Source organism: Neofelis nebulosa, chromosome 2 (genome assembly GCF_028018385.1).
Source record: "Neofelis nebulosa isolate mNeoNeb1 chromosome 2, mNeoNeb1.pri, whole genome shotgun sequence".
NCBI lineage: Eukaryota > Metazoa > Chordata > Mammalia > Carnivora > Felidae > Neofelis > Neofelis nebulosa.
Window position 1 is genome coordinate 62,068,626 of NC_080783.1, and position 25,907 is coordinate 62,094,532.

General features: G+C 39.0%; 1 protein-coding gene across 2 annotated transcripts in view; it reads left to right on the forward strand.

Annotated features, from left to right (window-relative positions):
* TLK1 (tousled like kinase 1) overlaps positions 1-25,907 on the forward strand; it is a 193,101-nt gene that overhangs the window by 43,402 nt on the left and 123,792 nt on the right. The window contains exon 1 of one of the 2 annotated variants that reach the window (XM_058714288.1): positions 3,657-4,199. The exons of the other annotated variant lie outside the window; for it this stretch is intronic. Within the exon in view, the coding sequence (XP_058570271.1) occupies positions 4,061-4,199 (139 nt within the window). The 5' untranslated portion in view covers positions 3,657-4,060. Of the gene's footprint in view, positions 1-3,656; positions 4,200-25,907 lie in introns of those variants that run through there. 2 annotated transcript variants of the gene reach the window in all.

The window sequence follows — 25,907 nt, forward strand, 5'->3', positions numbered from 1 at the left end:
ATTAAGTATTTCCTCAACTTTGGAAGGAATCAAATAATAAATATAAAATGCATTTTTTATATCTATAGTCTTGTCTGCTTTGTAACTATTTTTACTATGGCATATACAGAGTCTAATAAATGTAGTTCTAAATTATGATTAGTATATAGATGGGAGCTAAGATATCCCCTTTGGTATATGACCTATCAGGAGACCCTCCTGCATTGCTCCCTCACTTGTATCCCGGCTAATCCTCATCATTCATTTATCCCATAAATGTTGACAGAGTGTCTGTGCCAGGCACTGTACTAAAGCTTTGAGTCTGTCTTCATGGAGCACTCAATTCACAGAAAGAACACTTTCCCCAGCTCATCCTGATTCTTTCTAGGCAGGTTTACTGCCTTCTCACTTATTCAGTTCACTCCTGTGTTCTCATGCTGGCTTTCCCTCTGGGCATATTTTCCCAAGGAAGCTTGCCAAAACTCCCCTTTCAATGATCCTTTCTTGCTTTTCTAGAGATTTCTCCATCCCCAGAGTGGCAGGTGTTCCTTTCTGTCCAAATCTGGACCCTCCTGACTTTTCTGTACCTTTTCCTATTGTGTAAATTGTCACTCTAGCCATCCTATCTATCTCTATCAAATAATTTTTGAATGCCTCTGTACTAGCTGATGTGCAAGATGCAGGGGAGCCTCTACTCACCCTCTACGTTTTCATTATCATAATCATTTTATAAAACCATCTATTTGTATAATTTTTATGCTTTACTTAAAAAAATAAAATGATTTATTGTACCAAATTTGGAAATCATAAAGGAGAAAGAATAATTATCTAATGTCACAATCCAAGGCTAGCAATTAGGAACTATTTGGGGTGCACCCTTGCAGTCATTTGTTATGCATACTTACAAACTGGAATCATACCCACCTTTTCACTTACTACAGTGTGAAAATTTTATTATCTTTTTCAGTATTCTTTCAAAATCTGATTTTAAATGATGACATGATATTCCATTTTCAGGCTACCCCATGGTTTATTTAGTTAACTCTACTGCTGGCAGCAGCCTCTTTACAAGTTAGCCTTGATGATCTTTAATGTAAACTACAGGAATGCAGGAATCAATCATTTTATTGTCCTTCCTAGGCAGCACTTGTAACAATGTATCTACATTGAATTATGTATATGCTGTGATCCTCTAGTTACCATTTAAAATAAAAGGAGCAGGTCAGCATAAAATGTAACCTAGGTTGGTATAAAGATAACTGGAAGCTGTGGAGAAGGTTGGAAGATAACCCACCATCAAATCTCTTTGGTTGGGTTGTGTTTACTACAGGAGAGGAGCTAAACTCTGTAAGAAGTCTTGGCATTGGTAGGAGATTTAGAGACCACCTAGTGGGGCTAACCTTTTTCACAGGTGAGGAAATTAAATCAAGAGGGCTTGTTATCTGCTGAGACTAATACCCAAGTATCTTGACTTCCTGTCCTATTCTCTTTTCATCATACTCAGCTGACTAAGCTTACTTTTTTTTTTTTTGAGAGAGAGAGAGAGAGAGAGAGCAAGCATGAGCTGGGGGGGAGGGGTAGGGGAAGAGGAAGAGAGAGAATCTTAAGCAGCCTCCACGCCTAGTGCAGAGCCCCATGTGGGGCTCAATCTCATGATCCTGCCATCATGACTTAAGCCAAAATCAAGAGTCAGGCACTTACCCGACTGAGTCACCCTAGTGCCCCAAGCTTACTCTTAAAATACAGAAAGAGCATTTATTTACCTACATGTCCTTACAGGAACTGTTTCCCCGTTAGAGTGCATGTACTTTGGTATAAAAGTCTAATAATGGTAGTAAGGTCCTAGATACATATCCAAGAAAAAGGAAAACATATGTCCACACACAGACTTCTACACAAACCAATGATCATAGTAGCATTATTTGTAATGGTCTCAATGTGGAAACAATCCCAATGTTCATTAACAGGTTAACGGATAAACAGGGTTCTATTCATACAATGGGCTACTCTGGCAACAACACAAAAATATTAAGTGCAACAATGTAGAGTAAACTCAATTATGTTGAGAAAAAGAAGCTGGATGAGTACAAACTATATGATTCCATTTATCCAAAATTCTGGAAAATGCAAACTAAGTGACAGCAGATCTGTGGTGACTTGGGGATGCAGTTGGGAGTACAAAAGGAGTATCAAAGGTAGAGGAAACTTTGGAGACTGATGGATATATTCATTATCCTCATTACAGAAATGGTTTCACGGTTGTATACACATCAAAACCTATACTGTATACTTTAAATATGTGCAGTTTATTGTACATCAGCTATACTTCAAAAAGTTGTTTAATTTGTGAGATCCACCTCTTAAGTCTGAAATGCAGAACATGACTAAGAACTCACTGAAGAATCTGAAATATAAGAAAACTAAAATTACTTCTGGTGATAACTGACAACCAAGGCTCTATTCTAGTATGATAGTTTATCTGAACATAACATTACTATGAGAAATGCAAAGTCATAAAAATAAAAAATAGAAATGACATTTTTGTCCCCCTGGTAATCATACCATTTCCTCATGCCTGTACGGTTGCTCTATATCATAATCTTTTTAGTGTTCTAGTCAATTTGGTTTCTTAAAGGGAGCAATAACCTTGTTGTTTTTCCTGAGCTATTACACAGCTACTTTATGTACAAGATGCCCAATCCGTGGTGTGTCTTCTGTGTGTGGGTGTGAAGGTGTGGAGAAGGCTACACTGTATCTATACATTTTGGCAAATGCTGTAACTTGCTTTGGGATTTTCTAGCCGTAACTCAGCGGCGGCATGAAAACAAGTTGGAACTTTCTAGAAACCATACTCTCCTACAAGATGAACACTGGATAGTTTCCCTAAATGTGTGAATTCATTAATCAAGTTTTTTTCTATCCAGATTATCCACTTACCGTCTTAAAACAAAGAATTGTACACCACACACAGAGTGCACAACACCGGTAAAGATTCTTTTTAGAAAACATTCATAAAGTTTTATTTTCGCCCTCCCCCGCCCCCAACTTATTTTCGTAGCTCTTCTATTCGGTAATCACTACAATTCTGCAGACGGGGAGACGCACGCAGGTTTTTTCGCACACTACAAAGGGGACAGAAAGAAGCAACTCTTAACTTTTCAGTTCCATTTTGAGAAATGATCACATCGAACTCCTGAGAAGGACAGCCCAGCAAGAGCAGAAGCATTTCTCCCCAGGCTGGGTGTGGGTCGGGAGCCAGGCGCGCTTCCGCGGGAGGGAGGGGGAGTCAGGTGGCAACGGAGCGGGAGCCAGAGCCGGCGGGGGAGCGTGCGGGGTGCGCCTCCCTCCGGCCGGCGCGGGGAGGCCGCCCCCGCGCTCTCGAGTCAGCCGGCCCGGGGCTCCCGCGCCGCGCTGAGATCCGCGGGTGCGCCAGGGGCGCCCGGCACCCGCGTCTCCTCCCTCACGCGCTCGCTCCCTCTCCACCCCCCCCCCCGCCCCCAACCCCTGGCAGGTCCCTCCCCCATGCCTGCTCCCGCGGCCGCCGCCGCCGCTACCGGAGGCACAGGAGCCTCGCGATAGTGTTTGCACAGGCGGCGCGTGACGCCGCCGCCGCCTGTAACTGATGCAGAGGTTACCCCGCCGCCTCAGCCGCCACCCACCGCCCGCCGCCGCCGCCGCCACCCAGGCGACGCCGGGGGCCGACGCACTGCAGAGGTGCCGGCAGGTTCCGCTCGCGGAAGTCTCCTCGGCCGGCGCAGCCCGCGCTCCGCCTGCACTCCGCCGGGCGCCCCCTCGACGCCTCCGCCGCCGCGCTCCTTCCCTCCGCCTCTTCCCCGGCGCGCCCGCCTGCTCCCTCGCTTCTCCCCCTTTTCCTCCTCCCCGTCCCCTCTCCTCCCCTCACCTCTTCCCTTCCTACCTCCCCCCTTCTCGGTTTCCTCCCCCATCCCCTTGACTCTCCCCTCCCTGCCCTCGCTCCCTCGCTCGCCCTCAGCGCGGCCCCCGCCATGACGGAGGCGGGTGCCGGTGCCGTTGCCGCCGCTGCCGTCGCAGGGGGGGAGTCGGGTTCCCAGAAAGTAGCTTGATGAGTGTCCAAAGTAGCAGTGGAAGTTTGGAGGGGCCGCCATCTTGGTCCCAGCTCTCCACGTCTCCAACCCCGGGCTCGGCGGCGGCGGCCAGGTCCCTGCTGAATCACACGCCGCCATCCGGGAGGCCCAGGGAAGGTAAGCGCCGTCGCGCCCGCGCCCGCTCGCGGGCCTCGTCTCTCGCGCCGCGGCCCCCGCGCCCCCCCGGGTCTCCTCCGCCGACCCCGGGGTGGGGGATGGTGACGAGGAGGACGCGAGGCCGCCCGGCTCCGGGGAGGTAGTGCGTTGGCTGTGGGTGGTGGTTCGCGGGTGGCGGCGGAGACGGACGAGGGGGTGCACGCTGGAGGGGACGGGGCGAGGCGCGCAGACTCGCATGGGGTTCCTAAGAGCCCGTGCTGCTAGGGTGGGAAGCCTCCCCCCGGACGCCAGCCCCTTTCTGCTCCATTTGCTAGTACACTCAGTACTCTTAACCTCCTGGCCTCCGGTCTCTGGTGGGTTTTCCCTCCCGTTGAAGCATTCATCCTCGAGCCCCCTCCCCTTCCCTCGCGCACTCCTCCCATAGAGGCGGTCCCCGCTCTGCGAGCTTTGCAGCCCGGGACCTGGAGGATGCCCCTCGCTGGCGGGGTCCCTGCCCTTTGGGGGAGAGTCGCTTAAATTATCAAAGCCGACTTTGATCCCCTGCCTGGCCCCTTAGAGCAATTTAAACGGCAGACTGACTCGTGGGCAGGCTTTTGAAACCACCCTCTCCAGATGGTTGCAACTTTCTCTCCTTCGCCATCACCCACTGCGTGTTGGTGCGTTATCTCTCTTGTGCAAGTAGGCTACTGTTCCCTGACAGGGTCGTGGGTTTTGTGGGAAATATCGGCGTAAAGGTTACTGCAAACACGCACCAAATCGGTTACAATTGTTTTCTAAGTTTTCTGGTTTCTTGCATGCAAGTGTGCTGCCACCAGATGTAGCAGTTACACAGCTAGTAAAGACACAGGAGTGCTTTTGACCAAGATTTCAACTTGCTGTATTTAACTTTAAGTATACGACATAAAATGAAATTTGGAAGAAGAGGCATTTATGGGGGAGGAAGAAATGCGCATGGAATCACGTTTAACGCTTTTTTGTCTGGGAAAACGTTTAGCGGTATTCATCAGCAGTTGGTAAATGGGTTGTTCACTCCCAGTTGTGTCACACAAGGAGACTGTAACCACATTTTCAATAAATGTCTGGAAGTCCAATAGTCTTGTGAATCCTTAAAGGAAACCAGGAGCTTTGGTTTATGTAGGTATTGGTGGGGTTAATTTATTTTGAAAATATCTGTCAGTATTTACTACTCAGCCTTGACAATTGTTAATCAAGTGTTTTGTGCCCTGAATCTAGTGGTTCAGGCATAGCATTCTTTGTCATCTTGTTCCTGTGAGCATGTGTGAAAGTGACAATAGGCTCAAAGATTGGCATGAATTTGCTCCAGAAAATTCATGGAAAGGTTTGATTTATGGCATCCATTAAGCATGCTGAGTATATTGAGAGATATTTTCCCCTTTTCCATCTTACCCCCAACACTGAGTTCTGATTATTAGAAGATAAAAGTTTATTTATTAATTCAAATTTAGTGCATCTGGCGATTTTTCTTTTTGCACTTGAAAATTTGTAAATGAATGTTCCAAATTCTATTTTGTAAATAGAGCAGTTGGTGCTTTTAGTATGCTTTTATTTTTATCTGTAGTTTCATTAAGATACTTAATGATAGTGTTATCAGTAATAGTGTAATAAGTGATAGTAAATGATGGTCTTGGGAAAGACCGTCTTTTTAAAAGGCTATACCTTTTTATCATTCATTTATTTCTCAAGTATGTATTGAGCCATTTCACTGAGCCAAGACGTAGTGTTGAATTGTTCATCTGTAACATCAATTATCAGTAATTTAGGGGCCACAAAGTCTAGATTGTGAGTTTCTGAGGTTACTTTAACTCTAGTTAAAAAACTTCTATGTCATTCTGCAATTTTCCTGATGTTTGAAAATCCTGAGGGGTTAGAATAATTTAGCTTGAGCTTCCAAATAACTAGAATTGTTTGTAGCAGTTTGGATTACAGTAGGCTTTTATGTAAACTAAATTAGTGAATCTTTTGTTTATTAATAAAATAACAAGACGTGCTTTTGTGAACATTTATATTTCATCAAGTACTTCTGTGGCCACAGTGGTATATTTCTTTTTGACCAACCAGCATGTAAGTTAAAACTGTGTTAATTTTCTCTAGGGTTCTATGTATTTATTCTGAAGCTATTGTCTTTTGGGTATCATTAATGCTAATAGGAATTGCATATATGAAACCTTAGACATAATGATGGAGACATTTACTTTTGAGTGAGTTCCCAGTGTTCATTTTAACAAGTGTTTAACATCTTTTGTGGATATGCACGTTAGTATATTGTATAAGTTGATGTAAATTGAGGGAGTTTTGGACTTAGGGTGACTGTTAGTAAGAACCGTTAATATTAGTAGAACTTGAATATATGCATCTGGGGCACCTGGGTGGCTCAGTGGGTTAAGTGGCTGACTTCGGTTCACATCATGACCTCACGGTTTGTGGGTTCGAGCCCCACGTAAGGCTCTTGCTGTCAGCACAGAGCCTGCTTGGGATCCTCTGTCTCCCTCCCTCTCTGCCCCTCCCCTGTTCTTGCTCTCTCTCTTTCTCTGTCTCTAAAAAGTAAACATTTAAAAAAGAAAAGGATGTATGGATCAAGGTGAAAACAAACTTTGTTTCTGAAGAATTGAAGCAATTTCATGTAACATAACAGAAAAATTTAAACTCAAAAGATACGTGGATGTATGTGTACAAAGCTGTGAGGAACTCCTTCACGGAGTTCAAAAACATGGGCTGTTTTTGAAGATGTGTCAGAACTGTAAAAATTGATTATTTTGAAGTTTTGATATATTTGAAACCAAAAATTTAATAGTATACTGTGATTATTTTCAATGCTCTATATTTTGGCTCTCTTCTTTCCTTTCTCACTCTATTCTCATATTAATATAGTTTTGCTTGATTACAAATAAAATACACCTTTAAATATTGTAAGAATTAGGGATTTGTTGGAATTTAGTAATTTGTGTGATAGAGGATAGACCACTTCTATTCCCAAGAGTCTCAAGGCTTTTTCCTTGGGAAAGTCAGCAGTTGTCACTCTGGATTTCATGTTGGATCTTCTAAACCTGTGGTCTCTATTCCATTTTTTAAAAGTTTATTGATGTATTTTGAGACAGAGAGAATGAGCTGGGGAGGGGTGGGGGTAGGAGGACAGGGAATCTGAAGCAGGCTCTGTGCTGACAGCAAAGAGTCCGGTGCGGGGCTCGAACTAATGAACCGTGAGATCATGACCTGAGCCAAAGTCAGAGGCTTAATTGACTGAGCCACCCAGGTGCCCCAATCTTTATCCCATTTTATCTTCTAATAATCCTGTGGTTAAGGAAATGAGAAGAAATTAAGTGCATTTCCAAATAAAGGTTAGTTTTGCTTTACTGAGGCCTAGGAACCTAGTGTCATATTGGCTAGAAGAACAGATGGAGTTTTTCTTGCCTATCAGTATATGGGTACTTTTGAATAAGTTATTGCTAAGAATCAAATGATTATACAGAAGACTTGGATTTTCTTTCTGTTCCATCTTACTAGATATGAATAATTTGCTTTATTTTTATGTAAACAGTGAAAGTAGTTTGGTTAAAAAGATAATGCCACAGTGTAATTAAACTGTTGCTCATTTTATTTTCATATTTACAGACTGCATCCCTTAGATAGAAGAATTAAAGTATTTGACTCTGGATGATTAATACCTGTAGGGAGATGTTAAAAATAAAGGTGTACCAGATGGCCATTTAATTGCTTGTAGTCACTAGCTGGAGGACAGGGTTGTATGTTTAAGGGTTTTAGCTTAGGAATAGATATGTAGTAGGTGCCTTCTTTACAGAGGCACATTTATGAATTGGAGGAGAGAGAAAAGAGAGCATCCCAGGATAGTTAGAGGTCTGGGAATCTGCCCTTGGGAAATACTTTTTTTGGTTTCAGGAACCCTTTGCTGTCTTAAAAATTACTGAGAACTCTAAAGAGATTTTATTTGGGATATGCCTATCAATATTTACTGTTTTAGAAATAATTTCAAAAGTACTATCTTATGTAAAAATAGTAAACTGATTACTTGGTAACGTTTTTAAATGAAGAAAAAGTATTGTAAAACAAAAACTTGAGTGAGAGTGGTGGCATTGTTTCATAGTTTTACATCACTTTAATTTCTGGCTTATTAGGAGACAGCTGCATTTTGCTTCTGCTTTCAGTCTGTTATGATTTATTTTGATTGAGGTATTGTGAAGAAAATCCAGCTTCATATAGATAGGTAATTAGAAAAGATGATGTATTTTAATAGTCTTTTTAAAGAAATTGTGTCTATTCTTCTTTGATATTACACCAAAATTTGACAAGTGGCAGGTTTTTTTAAAACGTTACTTCAGTGTGGAAGTACACCGTATTTCCGAAATGTCTCCAGAACCCACAGGAAATCTGTGGACTATACATTTATAGCCCAAAGAAGAGACCACTGAAATGGTGGGAAGCATGATAGCTGTCTTGTATTTCAAAAATGTAAATAGCAGAGTGAGTAGATTCATTCTGCTATTCTAGAATGTAGACCAGCAGGTGAAAGTTAGGCATAGATTGAATTCAGTATAATTTTTTGGCAAGGATGTTAGTAAGAACTGTATAGCAGCTAGACTTGTCCAACAGTGGAAAAAACTGCTTTTGGAAGTATTTAGCAATAAGAATTTAAAGCAGTCTACAGGGACATTTTTGGGCGAGGCAGAGATAAATTCTGTTGATTCTTATTTTGAGTGCTATTGGATTAAGTGACTTCAGGTCCCATCCAATTTAAAAATATAAACATTCTGTGATTCTTTGAAAATCACTTAATTCTATAGTTAAACTGTACTTATATGTGTGTGAATGATTTGAATATTCTCTTCAGTCACTGGTATGAAACTCTTGTTGACTTTATTTTGTGTTTTTATTGTGCTTTTCCTCTGAGTATTTTCTTGTATTTTCAGGAATCAACGCTATTAGTCTTCCTGAAATCTTGCTAAATTCCCTGTGAAATATAATAAGCTTTGAGGGCATTTTAGGGAATCAGATGCTGCTTATGATACAGTTTAGTAGAGTTTGTAATATATTCAGGCACAGAATTTTAGAATACTGTGGGGGCTGATTTTCAATTTTGAAAGAGAAACTCTCACCGGTCTTTATAGTCTCATTTGTAATTGTTTATGTGATTTCAGAAGGAATATGCTTAATCTGTTCTAATGGTTTTAAAGCTAGAGAGTCTGAAAAGAAGATACATGAAAGAAAAGTGTTGAAATTGATTACTCTTGAATTTAAAAATGCCTATTAAATATAACCAGGACATAAAGTAAAATGAAGGATTTTAATTCTCCTCGTATTCAGAGAACTATGCATATAATACTTACCATTACCTGTAACAATTCATATTTTAATTTTATAAGGAACATAATCTCTTTTATGAGTTGGATTGAAAAGTTAGATTTTAGGGAACTTAAGCATAAATTCCCATAACTTCATTGAAGTTCAACTTAAGTGTAGTGACACACAGCTCGAGACTTCATGAACTTGCTGCAGTTGGATTTAGAGCTGTTTTTATAGAAGAGCCATAGGAATAAATCATTTAGTTTCATGAAACGCTTCATGCTTGTTAATCATTTCCAAAAATCTAAGAAAAATTTAGAAGAATAGTGTTATGAAGTAAGAGAAGCAGTATGGTACAGATGAGAAAGTACATTGATCGTAATTGAAATCCAAGTGTAGTCCCTGCTTTGCCATTAACTAGCCGTGTAACCTTGGGCAAGTTGCTTATCTCTCTGCTTCAGTTTCATAAAATGAGAATTGTAGAGCTGAAAGGGACCTTGGAAGCAATTGAGTCCAAACCTCTCATTTTACAGATGAGGAAACTTAGATAATTTACCCAGGCTTTTATTGTGAGAGACCTGGGACCAAAATTCACTCTTCTGACTTTCAACTTAGTGCTTTTTCCATTATACTTTGTGGCTTCTTTTCATCTGTAAAATGAGGGGGTTTGGATTCGAGGCTGTCAGAGGTCTCGACCAGCTCAAAAATATTATTCTTTTGACATTTGTCCTAATATAACTTATTGGAGGAAAGTTTGGTAGCTTTTATTTATTGGTGAAAGAGATGTTTCTTGAAGAAGCAGTGTGACTTTTTCAAGGTTATGTTTGGGTTTGTTAAGGGAAGATATCACCTTCATTATTATGGAAAAAATTTTCAAGTTTATGAGCTTGGTAAGTAGTGTGCTGAGTGATCTTGTTTTTAATGATCTACTTTCTGAAACACTGTTATGAATATATTAAAAACAATGTTAGCTACATAAATAACAGTGTGGTACTCTGAAGTGAAGTAGCTAGGTTCTGGAGTGTTTCCCCCCTGAGTTAGGATTGTCATTATTTAATAGCACGTCCGTTGTGCTGTCTTTTATCAAAGTTTTATTTGTGTTGCCTGCTAGATGGAGAAGTCTTGAATTCAGAGATTGTGTTTTGTTCATTTCTGTATTCTTAGTGCATACCAGGATGTCTTCTGTATTGGCACCCAACACAAAGTTTTGCTGAAAGACTGTTACGTCTTCTTAAAAATTGAGTGATTATGTATCTTAAGGTGCACATATTTTCAGACCCAGGAAGATGCTTATGTTAGTAATTCTTAGGTTATATTTTAGAGTGATATTATGGATAGCACCAACAATAATAGCCACAATTTATTGTTTGCATATATTCATTTAGTTCTCGTAACTTTGTGAGGTGTACGCAACTTTCATTCTCATTTTACAGATGAGGAAACTGAAGCACAAGAGAAGTGAAGAAACTTGTGTGATGCAGCAGTGAATGCTAGGGCTGGAATTTGAGCAAAGTCTGCATTTTAATGTAGTGTCTACATTTTAGGTAACATATCACGAGGATATGTTACCTAAGATACAGAAATTTCGTTTTGGTTACTTTCTTAGTTATTTTTCCTTAACAGATTTTAATTTACTAATCTTTTAGGCCCATTCAGTTTACCTATAAACTTGTGTTAGTTTTTTTTTTTTTTTTTTGCATGAGTTTTTTTTTTTAATGTTTTATTTATTTTTGAAGAAAAGAGAGAGAGAGAGAGAGTGTGTGTGTGTGTGTGTGTGTGTGGGAGAGAGAGAGAAAGAGAGAGAGAGAGAGAGAGAGAGAGAGAGAGAGAGAGAGAGAATCTGAAGTAGGCTCCAGGCTCTGAGCTGTCAGCACAGAGCCCGAAGTGGGGCTCAGACTCACAAACCGCGCGAGATCATGACCTGAGCCGAAGTTGGACGCTCAACCATCTGAGCCACCCAGTGCCCCTTTGCATGAGTTTTTATACATGTATGAAGATAAGATTAAAAAACGACACATATAATAAATCCCAAACCAAACAACCCAATTTAGAAAGTTATGCCAGCTGTGCAAATCTTACATTTCGTTTTTTCAGATATGTTTAGTTCTTTCATGGGAAATGTTAGAGGTACACTAGTGAAAAACCTTATTTTTATGTTTAATAATCTAAATTGGAATGCCATTTATCTTCCCATTTGGCCTCATAAGCCCACCACAGCCGTAGCAAATAAACATTAGGGTTGGAACAAAGAATTTCCTACTGAGTACAAGAGGCTTTATAACCTGGTACATAAGGTTCTGAACAAAGTTGAGGTGCTTTGAGGCTTGAAGCAAGAGGCTTGAAGCTATGGCTTGTCTATAAGAAGTATTTTTTAAAGTGTTTAGTTTTAACTACTTTATTGCTTACAAAACAAATCTCTTGATAATATGTATTATTTAGTAAATCTAACGAGAGACAGAGAATTGGACTAGGTTAATAGGAATTCAAAGCATGATGAGGAAAGACAGAGCTGATCCAGTGGGTAGGTTATGAAGCTTAAATCTTTTTTTTTTTTTTAACTTTTAAAGTTTCTTTTTTGGGGGGAGAGGGGAGGGACAGAGAAAGAGGGAGAAAGAGTATCCCATAGAGGCTCCATGCCCTCAGCGTAGAGCCTGATAACAGGGCTTGAGCTCACAAACTGGGTGATCATGACATGAGCCGAAATCGAGTTGGATGCTTAACCACTGAGCTACCCAGGCGCCCTGAAACTTAAATCTTCTCTTGTGGCTTCATTATTAGTTTTGAAATGTTGGGACTGCAGAAGACAAGTTATACCCATATTTAAGCAAAAATGTGTATATTCTACAAAGATGCATTACAAAGCCAAATATGAGTGACTTCTGGGATAACATTTGTTCTTCTTCACTGGTCACACTCCTAACTTTGTGCCTTCCTTGGAAACTGATTCAGCTGGAGGTAATGACAAACTTTTTCTAGATTTAAATTCTTAAGCTTTATTGTTAATAGTATCGCTAGTTTTGTTAAATGTGATACATTGTGTGATTTTATGATTGACACTTGACACTGTGTATGTGCTTCCCATCTGATGATAAAATATTGTGACACTCGTGAAGGTCATAGGGATTTGTATGAGGCCAGTCAGATTCCTCCTGTCTCTCATAAGATCTGAGGCATGTTCCACTTTTTTTTCCTCTTTGGATATATATTGTTTGCCTCTTTAAAAATACAGTTTTTCCTTTTTTCTGTGCACACGTTTTTAAAAATATCATCATAATTACATGATTTAGTCAACTTAGTATGTTACTTGTTTTACTTATGTATCTTACTTACTTATTTTTTAATGTTTATTTTTTGAGAGAGACACACAGAGTGCGAGCAGAGGAGGGGCAGAGACAGAGGGAGACACAGAATCTGAAGCAGGCTCCAGGCTCTGAGCTCTCAGCTCTCAGCACAGAGCCCCATGCAGGGCTTGAATGCACTAACCATGAGATCATGACCTGAGCGGAAGTCAGATGCTTAACCGACTGAGCCACCCAGGTGCCCCTCATGTATTTAAAATATTCATATACTTATTAATGGTAGGCCCTATTCTAGGTACTTTGTAAATAGTAACTCATTTACTTGTAACAATCATACGAAGTAAGTTCTGTTATATCCCTGTTTTACAGATGAGAAAATTGAGGTCCAGAGAGGTTAAGTAACTTACTGAAGAACGCATAGAGAACATGTAGCAGAGCCAGGACTCAGACTAGGCTCCTGAGTGCATGCTCTTACAGTTACCCTATTTTGTCAACAGTATTCCATTGGATGAATGGACTATAATTTACTAACTTAAGCATTCTTCTTTAGGTAGTGTTTTAGTCATGGTTCTGTTGCTTACCTGTGATAAAAACTTAACATATGCCTTGGTAAATTAAACAAAAGAAATGTATTGGTTTATGTAAGTGGGAATTGTATGTGTGGAAGAGGCTGGAATGGCTTTGGAAATAGCTTAGATTCAAGATTTCACATAATGGCATTGAGTCTCTGTTTCCATTTCTGGATTCTTGTAGCCTCTTTTTGGAACTTCCAGACACATACCTTTTAGTGTAGCAACGACAATTGAAAGATAGCTTCCCTTTCCTGATGTCCACATGTCAGTCAGTTTTGGGTTGCTGCTTTTTTTTTTTTTTTTTTTAAATTTTAGAGAGGGAGAGTGCGAGAGTGGGGGTGAGGGGCAGAAGGAGAGAGGGAGAGAATCTTAAGCAGGCTCCATGTTCAGTGCAGAGCCTGACATGGGGCTTGATCCCATGACCCTGGGATCATGACCTGAGCTGAAATCAAGAGTTGAATGCTCAGTCAATGGAGCCATCCCTACACCCGTGATGCTAATGTTTCTAATTGTCAGTTTCTTAACCAGTCACTGGGACCTGGGAGATGAAGTTCTGCAAGGTAACTAGCTACTGTGGCTGTGGGTAGGGTGAGTTGGGGAACCCACAGAAAATCATGATTGATAATCCCCTTAAGATCACACAGATTAGTTGAGTGGTAGTTTTCCTGAGAAAGGGATTATGGTGAACAAAAACAACTATGGTAGTTATTTAGGTTATTTTTTTCTTTTTATTTATTTTTAATTTAGATTTTATTGTTTTGGCTATTATGTAGTGGTATAATAAATATCTTTGAGTAAAAGCTTTTTTTTTTTTTTTTTTTCCTTAAAGACAGTTTTCAGTGGAATTGTCAGGGCAAAAAATATGACAATTTTAGGACTTTTGATGAGTGTTGTCAAATATTATATTAAGGATTGTACTGAGTTCATATATCTGCAGTGCATGAGATGGGCATGTATTTTTGAAGCAGGTGAGGTTCAACTCATCCTATGAAGTACTGGGCTTAAATATTATTAACACAGTGCTTTGCACTTAATTGAAAGGTTGCAAACCTGACAAGGAACATGTATCTAATTGAGTTTGTCAAATGCTTTATTATATTTTTTCTGGGCATCTCTTACTCTATTTAAAAACTTTTTGTTTTATGCTTTTAAACATTTTAATAAACTTTTATGCTTTTATACAGTAAAAAACCTAAGACTAGTAAGTGGCAGTATCCTGCAAGCTCTTGGCTCCTACTCCTCTTTCTGTCTAGTGTCTCCTATTTCTTTGACCTCGTTGACAGCATTGTCCTTAGTTTTTGGATATTGATACCATATGTAAAAAGCTTTATGATGTAGTAAGTTAGTGTAACATAAGTAATAGTTATAAGCATGCAATTGTCAGACCTGGGTTCCCGTTTGAATTTTGTCACTTAAACTGTGGTTACTTAACCTCTCAGTGCCTCACCTATAGATTTTCTTGATTGTAGGTTGGGATACTAGTGGTAACTACTTCACAAGGTTGTGAGAATTAAATGAGAAATTCGTGGCACATTAAGCAGTCATTATATGTTAAATATTACTATTATATATAGATATAATGATGCTTTAGAATTTAATTTTTTTCTTTATTCAAATGGCAAAAATGGGGCGTCTGAGTGGCTCAGTCGGTTTAGCGTCCAACTCTTGCTTTTGACTCAGGTCATGATCTCACAGTTCTTGGTTCAAGCCCCACATCCAGCTCCGCTCTGACAGCATGGAGCCTGCTTGGAATTCTCTCTCTGCCCCTTCCCTGCTTGTGCTCTCTCTCCCTCTCTCTCAAGATAAATAAGTAAACTTAAAAAAATATATAAATGGCAAGAATAAGAAACAAGTACTATCTGGATAGAGGTCCCTTGTTGCTGGAGCACATTTAATTCACATGGATTGTCTCCCTGGGCTGTTGAAGAATTCTAGTAAAGTTGTGTCTGACAGAGGCAGATTTCGAACGTTGTTCAAAATTGCTACTTTCATTATTTTAGTTCTTGTAATTTTCTGTGGCTTGAGAATTGATCAAATTTATGAGACATGTTTATAACATTTAAGCAAGCATCAAGCAGTATATATTTGGATTAGCAGTGTTTATGCTTCATCTTGTTTTTCATATTGCTTTCGATATGCAGAAATATACTTGAAAGCACTGCATTGAAAATTGTAAAAGTGCCTTGTATTGTGTTTTTTCATGTGTTCTTATGTATATACCAAGGAGATTGCTTTATGTGCAGTAGGTGCTTAATAATGTGTGTTTATTGGTGGGTGTGTAGGCACTGTAGTCCAGGGGTTAGGATTGTGGGATACTATAGATAGACCTGGATTTATATTCATTCTCTGTCACTTCTGAGCTGTGTGACCTTGGTTAAGTTACTTGCTGCTGCTGCTGTTAGTGTTTGTGTATGTATGTTCACGCAATGGTCAATTTTTTCTTTTGAGGTGAAAGGCAAGGATAAAAAAACCAGCTCATATTAGAGAGTCATTGAAAACTAATGTTTAGGTTACATTCCCTCATCTCTATGTGTTCTTGTATTGTAGGTTTCATAATTATACTTTAATTATATTAAATGTATAATATAATTAAATAAATATATTTAATTTATACTAACATAACTTAGTTGATACGTACACCAAAACTTAATTATAATTGTTATTTCACTGTATAATATTTGGCATTTATTATGCATACAATAATATTTCTTCCTTTGAATTGCTTCTTTAGTGTATATTTGAAGGATTTGGTTTATTGGGTAGAAGGAGACAAATATTAAGCATCATATATTTTATTGGGTATTATTATTTCTTCCCAGTGGGATAACTTGGATTTTCATGTCTGTTATTGCTTCTCAGCTATGAATCAATTGTCATAGCTTTAGAGTTTTATAGAAACCTTACTGGTGTAGTTTGTTTATTTACTCAGCAAGTATTTTTGGACCTAGAGCCTAGTACTGGGAAAACAAAGATACATGATAGAGTCCCTGCCTCTTAGGAGCTTGGTCACAATCTGATGGGGAAGACTATAATTCATAACAAGTAATTCGTACTTTTACAAAATATACTTTTAAAAAAACACGCTGTGGATCAAGTAAGACAGTCTCTGTGTTACTAGGTTTCAACTTACGATATAAAAAGAAGAACTGTGATGTAGTTGCAGCATATACTATATCAAGGTATTTGTCATTTGGTTGTTAGAAAAAAAACTTAAGCAAATAAGATTTCCTATTAGAAGGATATACAGCTGGGTATATCTTAGAACGCAGACCTCAGGGGGACTGAAATAGAAACTGGACATTCAGGAATCAAGGCAGCACTATTCTCCTGTGGATCATAGAGCAACCCTTTGCAGCTGTGAAGGAAAGTTCTCTAAGAAAGAAAAGTAGCAAGTGAGGGAATTGTATTTCTATCGTAGAGGTATGAACAAAGTGCTCCCTAGAGAAGGGAATTACAGTTATGTCTTGATTGCTAGTGAGAGTGAACTTAATATTTTTCAAAATTTTCTTAATCTTTATTTATTTTTGAGAGAGAGAGAGAGAGACAGCATGAGTGGGAGAGGGGCAGAGAGAGAGGAGGCAAGGAGACAGAATCTGAAGCAGGTTCCAGGCTCTGAGCTGTCAGCACAGAGCCCATTGTGGGGCTCCAACTCAGGAACTTCAAGATCATGACCTGAGCTGAAGTCAGACGCTTAACCGACTGAGCCACCCAGGCGCCCCTTGAACTTAGTATTTGTATCAAGAGCCCATTGCTGATCTTTCTTGTTATCTTTTACCTTAGGCATTAGAATATATGGTAGTGATGTCAGTTGTTGTTATATTTGATGGGACCATTTTCTCCATTTTTTTCTTTCTATATATTTGTAAATTTTCCATTATATAAAGTTTTATACTTTTATTAAATTCAACACAAGTTTTTTCTTGTGATATTGCCCTTTAAAGTTCAAGTACTCTAATTTTGCTGTGATGCAGCTGATTTTTTAAATTTTGTATATTGCTTTATCTTATTGAAGCATAAGACATATAGAAAATGCCCACAAATATATTTTAGCTTAGTGAATTATTATAAACCATGATCTGTGTAACTACTACTACTCACTCAGTCAACAGAACATTCAGGGGCGCCTGGGTGGCTCAGACATCAGACTTTAGCTCAGGTCATGATCTCGTCGTTCATGAGTTCTAGCCCTGCATCAGGCTCTGTGCTGACAGCTCAGAGCCTGGAGACTGCTTCGGATTTTGTTTCTTCCTCTCTTTCTGCCCCTCCCCCACTAGTGTTCTGTCTCTCTCTCTCTCTCTCTCTCTCTCTCTCTCTCTCTGTCACAAATAAATAAAAACATTAAAAAAAAAAAAGAAACAACATTCAGAAGCCCTATTCCTTCTCCCATCAGTCACTACCTTCTGTCTTCTTCCCACAGAAATCACTATTCTGACTTGGTTATGCCTGTTTTGAGCTTTATATAGATAAGACTCACACAGTATATACTTTGTTTTTTGATATCCATGTTAATTCCTGTAACTGTAGTTCATTTTCATTGCTCTGTAATGTTACTTTGTGTGCCTATATCACAGTTTATATAATCTGTTGATGGATGTTTAGATTGTTTCCACTTCTTGACTATTACTAATAATGCTGTATGAATATGTTTATACCTGTCTCTGCGTGTACTATTAATATCTATTGAGTATATACCTAACAGTAAATTACTGGCTTATAGGATATTTATTTGCCTTTAGTAGATCCTACTGGTTTCCCAAAGTGGCTGTAACAATTTATACTCCCATGAGCAATTTATGAGAATTCCTATTGTTCCACATCTTATTAGTATTATTTATTTTTGCTAATCTGATGGGTGTGAGGTGGTTTTATGGTTCTAATTTTTATTTCCTTGATGAGCTAACCATTTTTGCATAAGTTTATTGGCTTTTGGGTGTCTAACATATGTTAAGTGTTCAAATCTTTTGGTCAGTTTTCTTTGTGGTGTTTGTCTTACAAAAAACAGTGATGTATTTAAAGGAATTCTTTTTATATTTTGGATAAGTATTCTTTTCTTTTATTATTACTTCCCCTTTTCTGTGGCCTGCTATTTCCCTCCCTTTATGGTATTTAAGAAGTATCTCAAGTTCATAAAAATGTTTTCCTGTATTTTCTTGCTTTTAATATAGGCATTTACAGCTGTAAATTTCCCTTTAAGCACTCAGTTAGCTATCAGTTCATCATTAAGTTTTGTTATTTTTTTTAATTTTTTTTTTTTTTTGTTGTTTTTTTTTTTTTTGAGAGAGACAGAGAGAGAGTGAGAGCAGGGGAGGGGCAGAGAGACAGGGAGACACAGAATCTGAAGCAGGCTCCAGGCTCCAAGCTGTCAGCACACAGCCTGACACGGGGCTTGAACTCATGAATCAAGAGACCATGACCCGAGCTGAAGTCAGAAGCTTAACCGACTGAGCCATCCAGGCACCCTTGTTATGTTTTTGCTTTTACTCATCTCAAGTGTTGTCTAATTTTCCTTTTGATTTCTTATTTTGACCTGTTGCTGATTTAGGAGTATGTTAGTTTTCACATATTTGTGGATTTCCCACATTTCTTTCTGTAACTGATTTAATTCATTTGTGGTTGGAGAATATACTTTGATTTTAGCCCTGTTCAATTTGTTGATACTTGTTTTATGGCCTTGCATGTGGTCTGTCCTGGAGAATGTTGATGTGTGCATTAGGAGAATATGTGTTCTGTTGTTGGAGTATCCTCTACATGCCTGTTAGGTCTTGTTGGTTTATAGTATTTAAGCTTTTTCTTTCCTTATTAATTTCTGTCTAGTTCTATTGAAAATGGAGTATTAAAGTCTTCTAACTATTGTAGGATTGTCTGTTTCTTCCTTTGATTCTGCCAGTTTTGCTTCATGTATTTTGAAGCTCTGCTGTATGGTGCAGACATATTTATAATTTTTATCTCCTGATGGCTTGACCCTTTAATTGTTATAAAATGTTCCTCTTCACTTCTAGAAATGTTTTAAACGCTGTCTGATAGTAGTATATCTACTCCAGTTTTTTAATCGTTGCTATTTGCATCGTGTCTTTCCATCCGTTTACTTTCAGCCTATTTGTGTCTGTGAATCTAAAGTGTGACAGCATTTAGTCAGATCTTGTCCTTTTTTAATCCAGTCTTAGAGTCTTTGCCTCTTTTTTTTTTTTTTTTTTTTTACATTTATTTATTTATTTTTGAGAGACAGAGGGAGACAGAGCACAAGTGGGAGAGGGGCAGAGAGAGAAGGAGACACAGAATCCGAAGCAGGCTCCAGGCTCTGAGCTGTCAGCACAGAGCCCGACGCAGGGCTCATACCCACAAACCGCAAGATCATGACCTGAGCCAAAGTCAGATGCTCAGCTGAGCCACCCAGGCGCCCCCAGTCTTTACCTCTTGATAATGATATTGGTACGGTTGGATTTACATCTGCCATTTTGCGTTTTGTTTTCTGTGGGTCTCTTTTTGTCTTTCTGTGCCTTCTTTACTGCATTCTTTTGCATTATTTTCTAGTGTAACATTTTAATTCCTTTAATGATTTTTAAATTATTTTTGAGTTATTTTCTTAGTGATTGCTTGAGGGTATACATTACACAACTTGTCAAAATCTACTTCAGATTTATAATTCTGGTGATATATAGAAGCTTTATTTCTATTTAGTTCTACTCCATCCTTTTCTTTAAATCACATTGCTATGTTACAAACTAAAAAACACCTTATTATAATTATTTCATATAACTTCTGCCTTTTAAAGAAACTGATAAGAAAGGAAAACATGTACATATAATAGTTTTTTACTAACTTTCTTATTTATCATTTCACTTCTCTTCATTTCTTTCTGTAGATTTGGTTTACTATCTAATGTCATTTCCTTACTCCAATAAAGTTTGTCTCCACCTGCCTCCTTTATGCTATTATTATCAGATGTCCCATTTCTAAATGTTTTGGGCCTAATGACAGAATTATATGCATGTTGTAAGTGGTTACTTTTTTAAGTTGGTTAAGAGAATTAAGGAGAAATATGCAATTATGCTGCCTTTGCTGACACTCAGGTTCTCTCATGTAGACTCAGATTATTGTATGGTGTAGCCAGAAGAACTGATTCTTTTGCCAGCTCCAATCAGCTCTTCAGCCCCTCTAGTGGATTTTTCATTTTAGTTACTGTACATTTCAACTCTAGGGTTTTAATTTAATTATTTTGTATTCATTGGCATTCTCTTCTATTTGAAGAGATGCTGTCATAATAACCTTTCTTTAATTCTTTAAACACGGTTTTCATGGTTTCTTTTAGTTCTTTGAACATATTTATAATAGCTGCTTTGAACTCTGCTGAATCCAACATCTGGGCCCTCTCAAAGGCATGTGCATGGTCTTCTTGACTACCAGAGATGACTGTGATTTTGACCCTGTTCTTTTTGTCTTTCCCTGATTTTCCATTAAGCATTTGGCTGGTCTGCTTCTACTGCCATCACACTCAGCTGTCAGCCTCCATTAATTGCTAGCTGATTGCTCTGTTGCTTTCATCAACTTCCCGGAGCATAAATTGCTCCACAGTCTGATTGCATTAAGTCAGGTTTCTACAGAAGCTTAAGGGTTGACAGTCTTTGAGACTTGTGCTTGCTTTGAGAGGTAACTGCATTTCTCACAGTTTGCATCATTCTCACGGTTAAACTTCTAGATGGTCTGTAGCTTTGCTTGTTGCTACTTCTGTCATGGAACTACAATCCTCTTTTTAGTTGTTTACCTCCAAAATCTTCATAGTTTTGGAAAATTCCCTTAGGAATGAACTTCCCTATGATCTGCCAAATAAAGTCTGTTTCCTTAGGTGGAGAACAGAGCTCTCAGTTCTTACAGCCTGTTTTTTCCTCCTGGGAAGAATCTCTGCCTTGCTTCAGTGGAGTTAGGGATAGAGAAAAGAGATAACTTCTCTTCAACTGACACCCAGCTGTAGGAGTAGGGCCCTGGATGAGGATGGTAATCAGTATTCTCAGCTTGCTCCTCCTGGCAAAGAAGTTTTGCTTATGAGTGAGCAATTGTGACACAGTATTTTTGGAGTAGAGCTTCTGCTGTATTAGTGGGAATTGGTTGGGAAGAGGGACCCATTAGTTTTCTCATCCATGCCTGCCTGACATAGTTTCTGCAACATGGAGCTGGGGGTGGGGGTGGGGTGGGTGGTGGGAGATGCCAGCATCCTTCTCCTCCAGGGTGAAATTATACTCTTGGACTGGGGTAGCAGAGCTCATGCAGAACCCATCTGGTATAGTTGTGACGTGTGAATGGGAGTGACTTGTGGCTCAGATGAGGTGCTGTTCTCATCTTAGTTTGGTATATTTTCTTGAATTTGTGTTTCTCCATTTGCTGTATGCCCTTAGGACAATCTCCAGAAACATTAAATGGTTGGTTGGTTGGTGTAAAAACAAAAAAACAAAACAGGTTAAAAAAAAAAGTTTCACCAGTTAAATGGTTGTTTCACTGGAGGGATGGAGGGATAGTCTACTGAGCTTCTTATGCCACTATTCCTAAAGTTGTCCCACTCTGCAATATTGTCTTTCAGAAACTTCGTTGTTATGCTTTTCTTTCTGTCTCTTTTTTATTATTATTTTGTTAATGTTTGTTTATTTTTGAAGGAGAGAGAGGGAGAAACAGAGCGGGAGCTGGGGAGGGGTGGGCAGAGAGAGAGAGGGAGACACAGAACCTGAAGCAGGCTCTGGGCTCTGAGCTGTCAGCACAGAACGCGATGCAGGCTTGAACTCATGATGAGCTGTGAGGTCCTGACCTGAGCCGAAGTCGAATGCTTAACTGACTGAGCCACCCTGGCGCCCCTGTTATGCTTTTCATATGCTTTTCTTTCTGAAGTTGGTTTTTTCTGTGTGGTGTGATGTAGTAGTAATTGTCATTTCCATATGGCTGTCCTGATATCCGTTTACTGAAATGGACTCTTCTTTCCCACTGTTTTGCAGTGCCCCCTTTTTTTATGAATCAAGCGTTTGTACCCAGGAACATGTCTGTTTCTCGGCCGTGCATTCTGTATCATTTGTCTATTCTTGTGCCAATGAAGTTTAGGGGTGATGGTGGGGTTTGTAGCTGACGGCCAAGAAAGAATTCTTGAAGATGTCTTTGGTGCAAAGAGGTGATTTTACTTAAAGCATGGGGACAAGACCTGTGGGCAGAAAGAGCTGCACTTTAAGTGTGGGGGTGACCGTCTTACGGAGTTGGAGGAGAGTTCCTGAAGGGATTATCATATGCTGAAGAGTCATGAAGTATTGGAGGCCTAGCTACTGTCAAGTTAAGGTTGTTTTTCCCTCTGGCAAAGCATTAACATGAAGACCATAGGGAGTCCTGGACTTTCTCAGCTGTTGATGAGGTTGCCTTTTTCTGGTAAACGGGTGGAGACTCTTTACCAGTTTAACCATTTGTTTTTTGTCCTTTCTTGTTTTTGGGTAGCCTGGAGTGTCCAAGGAATATCACACATATCCCACCTGGGGTGTGTGCGTGTGTGCTAGTTCGTGTTTTGCCCTCAGCCTGCCTTATGCTCCCTCATCAGTACCGTTTTAATTACCAGCTTGATATCCAGTAAATATAATTACCTTGATATCCATTAAAACAAACTATCCCGCCTTTTGATAAGTGGAATTCTAAAGATGTCCTCCCAAGATTTCTTTTCTCCAGTTATTCAGTTCAATACTAATCTACAGTAGTGCTCTGAAGGGTTTTGCAGGTATAAAGTTATTGGCAACAAACCTTAAAATAGTGAGATTACCTTGGATTATTTTGGTGGGACCAGTTTAACCACTCAGGCCCCTTAAATACAAAAGGGGCTGAAGGGAAGAAGGCAGAAGAGAGATGGGGCATCAAGAGAGATCAGAGGAATTTGGCTCAGAAACATGAAAAGGACTTGGCCTGCTGTTGCTGCCTTGAAAAGAGGGCCATGAGGCACAGAATATTCTTGTATATAGAATAGGTTGTATTCTAGAAGCTCTCGCTTGACCGACAGGAAGGAAATGGAGACCTTTGTCCTATAATTGCTTGGAACTGAATTTTGCCAGCATCTTAAATGAACCTGGAAATAGATTCTCTCTCCTAGAGTGCCTAGACAGAGACATAGCTTATCTGATACCTTGATTTCATCCTTGTGAGAGTCTAAGCAGAGAACCCCCTGAGCCATGCTGTGCTGAGAGTCTTGACCCACAGAAACTGGAGATAATACATGTGTTTTTTCAAGCTGCTAAGTTTATGGTAACTTGTTAGAACAGTAATAGAAAATTAATACACATTTTATTGATTTTCTGTTGATTTTCTTCAAGATTGCCTTGGCTGTTTCTGGATACATTCTACAAACCAAACCAAAACCAATCTATGAGGGTTTGAGATTGCGCTGGATCTGTTGATTTTATCTTTACAATAATGTTTTATCTTTACAATAATGTTCCAGTCCATGTAGATAGTATAAATTCATCATTTCAATATTTTTATACTTTTCTCTGTAATGATCTTGCATAATTTTATTACACTTCTTGGTGTTTTATTTTTATCTTCTGATATTGTAAATAGTATCTTTTTTTTTTTTTTTTTTTTTTAATTTTTTATATTAGGCTCCATGCCCAGTGTGGAGCCCAATGCAGGGCTTTAGATCAAGACCTGAGCTGAGATCAAGAGTTGGACGTTTGGGGCACCTGGGTGGCTTAGTGGGTTAAGCATCAGACTCTTGATTTCAGCTCAGGTCATGATCTCATGGTTGTGAGAGCTCAGTGTTGTGCTCTGCGCTGGGCATGGAGCCTGCTTGCTATTCATTCTCTCTCTCTCTCTCTCTCTCTCTCTCTCTCTCTCTCTCTCTTTCTCTCCCCCCCTCCCTCTCTCCCCCTCTCTCTCCTTCTCTCCCCCTCTCTCCCCCTCTCTCTCCCTCTCTCCCCCTCTCTCTCCCTCTCTCCCCCTCTCTCCCTCCCTCTCTTTCCCTGCCTCCTGCCCCTTCCCTGCTCTTGCATGCTCATGCTTGCTCGCTCTCTCTCTAAAAAAAAAAAAAAAAAAAAAGAGTTTAACTGACGGAGCCACCCAGGTGCCCCAAATAGCATCTTTTAAACTTTTATTTTCTGTTTATTGCTGATATGTAGAAGTTCATTTAATTTTTGCCTATTGTCTTGGTAACCAGCAACCTTGCTTTAATTCTGATAATTTATCTCAACTAGATTGATTTTCTATAAGCATATGGCTTATGAGTGATAAAGTAATATCATCTTTACCAGTCCTAATACTTTTTGGGTTTTTTTGTTTTTTTTTTAACCTTGTTGCAGTGACTATAACTGCCAGTACAGTGTTGAATAGATTGGTTATAGTGGGATTTCTTGGGTTGCTCCTAATTTTAGAAGTAGAGAGAGAATGAGTACTTGACAATTTTTCCTTTCTCTGATCAAGGGAGTTCCTTTCTATTACTGGTTTGTTTTTGTTTAAAGCATGAATAGATACTGAGTTTTGTCAAAAGCTTTTTCTGCATCTATTTACGTAATCATTTTAACTTTTCAGTTTTTTTTTTTAAAGTGGGGAGTTATTTTAATTCCCTTAATTATTAAACCAACCTTGTATTCCTGGACTAAATCCAATTTAACTGTGAGTTGTTATTATTTTTTATGTGAATTATTTAAACCAATTTTTCGTTTAGTATTTTTGCACCTATGTACATGAATGAGATAGGTCTGAAACTTTCCTTTCTTATAATTTTCTTGTCGGATTTTGTACCAAGGTAACACCCATCTTCATAAAAATGAATTGGGAAGTGCTTTTTCTTTTACCACTATTTTAAGAATTTGTGTAAGAAGGGTATTAAAGCTTCTTTAAATATTTGGTAGAAAGTCACTGAGGAAGCTTTCTAGGCCTGGAGTTTTCTCTGGAGAAGTTGTAAATAATAACTTCAGTTTCTATAATGTCATAGTACTCTTTAGAGTTTCAGTTTTCATATCAGTTTTGGTAAATTGTATTTTCTAGTATTGCCTACATTTTATTTAAAATTTCAAATGTGTATGCATAAAATTGTAAATAGTATTCCCTTGTGATCTTTCTGTGTTTAGTATCTATAATGATGTCTTCTTTTCATTCCAGATAGTTACTATGTCCTGTCTCTTTTTTTCTTGATCCCTCTTACTCGGTTATTCATCTTCTCGTGGAGCCAACTTTTAGCATTCATCCTTTCTCTTTAATGTTTGTTTTCTGTTTGGTTGATTTCTATTCTGATTTTTGTTTCTTTTTTTTACTTTCTTTGGGCTTAATTTGCTGTTCTTTTTCTAGATTTCTGTGACAAATGCTTAGTTCTTGGATTTTTACCCCTCCTCCCCACCTCCCAGGTGTTTGAGGTTATCAAGTTACCTAAGCATGGGTTTGGCTTTTGTTCTCTGATTTTTTTTTTTTTTTTTGTCTTCTCTCCAGAATTGAGATGAAATTCACATAACGTACAATTAACCATTTTATTTATTTTTTATTTTTAAGTTTTTTAAAAAAAGTTTATTTTTGAGAGA